Source organism: Camelus dromedarius, chromosome X, assembly GCF_036321535.1.
Source record: "Camelus dromedarius isolate mCamDro1 chromosome X, mCamDro1.pat, whole genome shotgun sequence".
NCBI lineage: Eukaryota > Metazoa > Chordata > Mammalia > Artiodactyla > Camelidae > Camelus > Camelus dromedarius.
The window spans coordinates 20,582,552-20,585,560 of NC_087472.1; the positions used below are offsets into that span (position 1 = coordinate 20,582,552).

At 49.8% G+C, this 3,009-nt stretch overlaps 1 protein-coding gene across 1 annotated transcript; it reads right to left on the minus strand.

The window, feature by feature from the left end:
* Nucleotides 1-341: 341 nt before the first annotated feature.
* On the minus strand, nt 342-2,286 carry PRR32 (proline rich 32). The gene is made up of 2 exons (XM_010997576.3): nt 2,146-2,286; nt 342-1,316 (listed from the first exon to the last, which is right to left on the minus strand). Exons 1-2 carry the CDS (start codon nt 2,163-2,165, stop codon nt 446-448), a joined length of 891 nt encoding a protein of 296 aa, XP_010995878.1. The 5' UTR covers nt 2,166-2,286; the 3' UTR covers nt 342-445.
* Nucleotides 2,287-3,009: the final 723 nt, after the last annotated feature.

Below are 3,009 nucleotides of genomic sequence, written 5' to 3' on the forward strand. Positions count from 1 at the left end.
TTTCTCTCTCATCGGGACTTGGGTCCACCTTTTGGATCTTATCTCCGTTCACTCATCCTGCTCTGAGCCACCCGGATAGCCTTAGGTAGGTAGGAATCCCCCACCCTAGACGTGGCCAAGTCTAACGGCTCCTCCCTCCCCACAGCTCCAGCTGCAAGCCAGTGTCAGAGACACAACTGAGCTACTTAGAAAACTCTGGGACATGACTGCTTTACCTTCCTTACAAGTAGAAAATGAAATCCAAGGTTTAGGCCCCCAGAGGGGCATTTTAAAAAATAATTCACAATATTTCAAACTTCAGAATCTTTATTGCATTCCCAAGTGTGTAAGGCACATGGGTGCTAAACAGAGTGTAAGAGGGTAGGAGGGTTCAAATATAAAAATGTATATGAGTAACTTTCACCTCTTTCCCCAGCTTTTTTTTGTTGTTGTTCCTTTTTTGCCCTCAGTTGTTCTCTCTGTTTGAGGATGCAGGAACCGGCACTCCCCAGGAAGGGAAACCGGCAAAATAGGAAGGCAATGGAGGACCAAATATCGGGGGAGGAGTGAAAGCGATTGGCATAGCGAGAAACGGGCTGAAACTCGGAGGTCGCGGAGGAACGAAGCAATGAGCAGTAGCGCAAGAAGGTAAACCCGGGGTACTGGAAGACAGCGGCAGAGGCCTCGGCCAGTTCTCCGCGGGCTGCCGCGGGCCTCCCAGTGGGAAAGAGACGTGAGCCAGCCTCTCCTTGCCGGCCATTCTCGGATTTCCCAGAGGCACCTCCATCATTATCCCCGATCTCATGGTGGGGATATGTGGAGGGCCTCTTCCTTGCGGGCCCCTGGGTGGAAAGAATCCTTGACCTCGCGGCAAAGCCACATACAACCTTGCGTTGCTGCCCCCTCTCTCAGGGCCCCCACTGCTGACCCTTGTCCCCCCAACCATTAGTGCTGGGGGGCCGCCCGAGAATTCCTGGGACACATTAATAGAATCCTGTCCCCTCTGCCTCCGGCCTGCCAGCCCCTCGGAGCTATTTACTTCTGCTGTTGCTAGGGACTCTTCCGCCCCAGCAGGTGGTGGCCCATACGGGTGTTTGAGAACACTGTCGACAGGAATGCAGGATGCTGTTCTCTCCGACCGGCGCTCCAGTTGCTCTCTTGCCAGATCGCCCAGCACGTTGAAGGGAGGTCTCAGCGGGCCGGGAGGGTGGCCCCAGGACTCGGCATCATCCTTCAGCAGGGCACTCGGACACTGGAGCGGTGCGTCGGCGCGCGGCTTCCGGTTCCCGCGTTCATCCGCAGCTGCTGCTAGGGGTGACGGGGCGTGCCCTCCAAGTCTTCCAAAAGCAGAAATAAAGAACTTGAGAAAAATGGGAATGCGGTGACCAGAAATTATCTGAAATATGTGATCAGTTGAACTCGCTGGAATACACCATGGGAAAAGGGAGAGCCCTGTCTCCTCCCGGGTGTGGTAGGCAAAGGCTTCTTCAGCCTGCTGGCCCCTCACCAGGTGGTTCCTTTAGCGCCAGGCTTTGTGGTTTCTCTTTCTGGCTGACCTGTGGCTCCACCCTGGCCCCCTTATCCTCCACCTCCTCCAGGCAGAAAGGAAGCCTAGAAGACCCAGAGAGCTTCCTTAAAGGCTGCATTGCACAGGCACACCATCAAAACAGAAAATCCCGCTCTTCCAGGTCCAGTAGCATCTATGATCCACTAAACCCATCATCCACATTCTGGCAGGAGTGCTCTGGAAAGTCTTATGAGGGAATACATTCCCCTTTCTCCACAGAAGTCGAAGAGAGGTTAGTTATGTTAACAAGCACCCCAGTTTGTTTCTCTTTTACGGAGCATCCTTCAACATTTACACCGACTTTGGTTAAAGTTTTCTTTGAGTCAACCCATACCACATCCTAGAGAATTTACTCATCTTTAAACCCCATGATTTAGACTAAAGATTTGCCACTTTTGTTTTAAAATTACATTTCAAAATCTTCACCCTTAAATCCGGTATTCTTAGTAGCCGAGTTTATATCCTTCAAAAGCTTTTTGTCCGTGATCCCCTGCCGCATCCCCGGCAACCCCCTAGTCCCTGTCGTCCTTAACACAGGACAATGATTCAAACTCCCTCTTGCCTTCACATTAAACAGTTGCACTCAGTTTTGTACTTACACATTTTCAATACAAGCCATGGAGAAATTCGATCAGGAAAGCCTTCTTGAGGTGATGGAGAAAACCAGCTGAACGCCCGCGCAGGCCAACTCAGTGTGGAGAAAAGTGACCCGTGCTTCTGCCTGGGAGCAGCTTGGCAAGTCGAATGAAGCCAGAGACCAACTGCTTCTTTCTAGATGCAGAGTCCGCTTTCTGAGGTTACCAGTTGCTAGGGAAGGGAGGGGGAGGGGGAGGGGTGGAGGGGATAAATCTCTGACACTCCTTTGAAGCTAAATGTAGGATTCCTTTCTGCACAGTAGTAGATGCACTTAAAGGCGTTCGCTGACATGAACCCTGGTGCTGCCCAGTTGGAAAGACAAATCATTTCAAGACGATTTTAGAAGTATGGTGGCAGGGTCTTTTGTTAAGAGTTATTTCAGCGGTTTTATTTAGAAAGGTAGTTGTCGAATCTCCTCCTCCAGTTTGAATGCACAAACATTGAGCGGAGTACCAGGCCTAATCTTGTGATTTAAATGTCCAGTCTGGGGGAGGCATACTATTAACTTGTTGGGGAACAGAGTTTGGGGGCGGTTTGTGATCTGAGTCTTTCTTGTGAAGATGAAACAAAAATAGCACTATAAAAACCCCTGGAAGAATCATGTTAGCTTTCATTTTTTAGCCCCTCAATTGGCAGTTGTTTTCCTTCATCCTACCTTCTAGTTTATCGGCTGTGTGTGTGTGTGTGTGTGCATACTTATTTTTTGGAATAGAGCTCTGGAAGTTCTCTACAAGTGGGAGGAGGGGGAAAAGATATAACAGACATCATCAAATATTAGCTCAGATTTTGCCTTATAATTATTTCGTGTAAGGCACCTTCTGTTCCTC

Excerpts from the sequence above, each read along its gene's own strand:
- PRR32 (XM_010997576.3), bottom strand. The coding sequence starts at position 2,165 with ATGGCTTGTATTGAAAATGT. Across the intron at positions 1,317-2,145 it reads ATGGCTTGTATTGAAAATGT|ACTTGGAGGGCACGCCCCGT; the intron begins GTAAGTACAAAA and ends TGCTTTTGGAAG.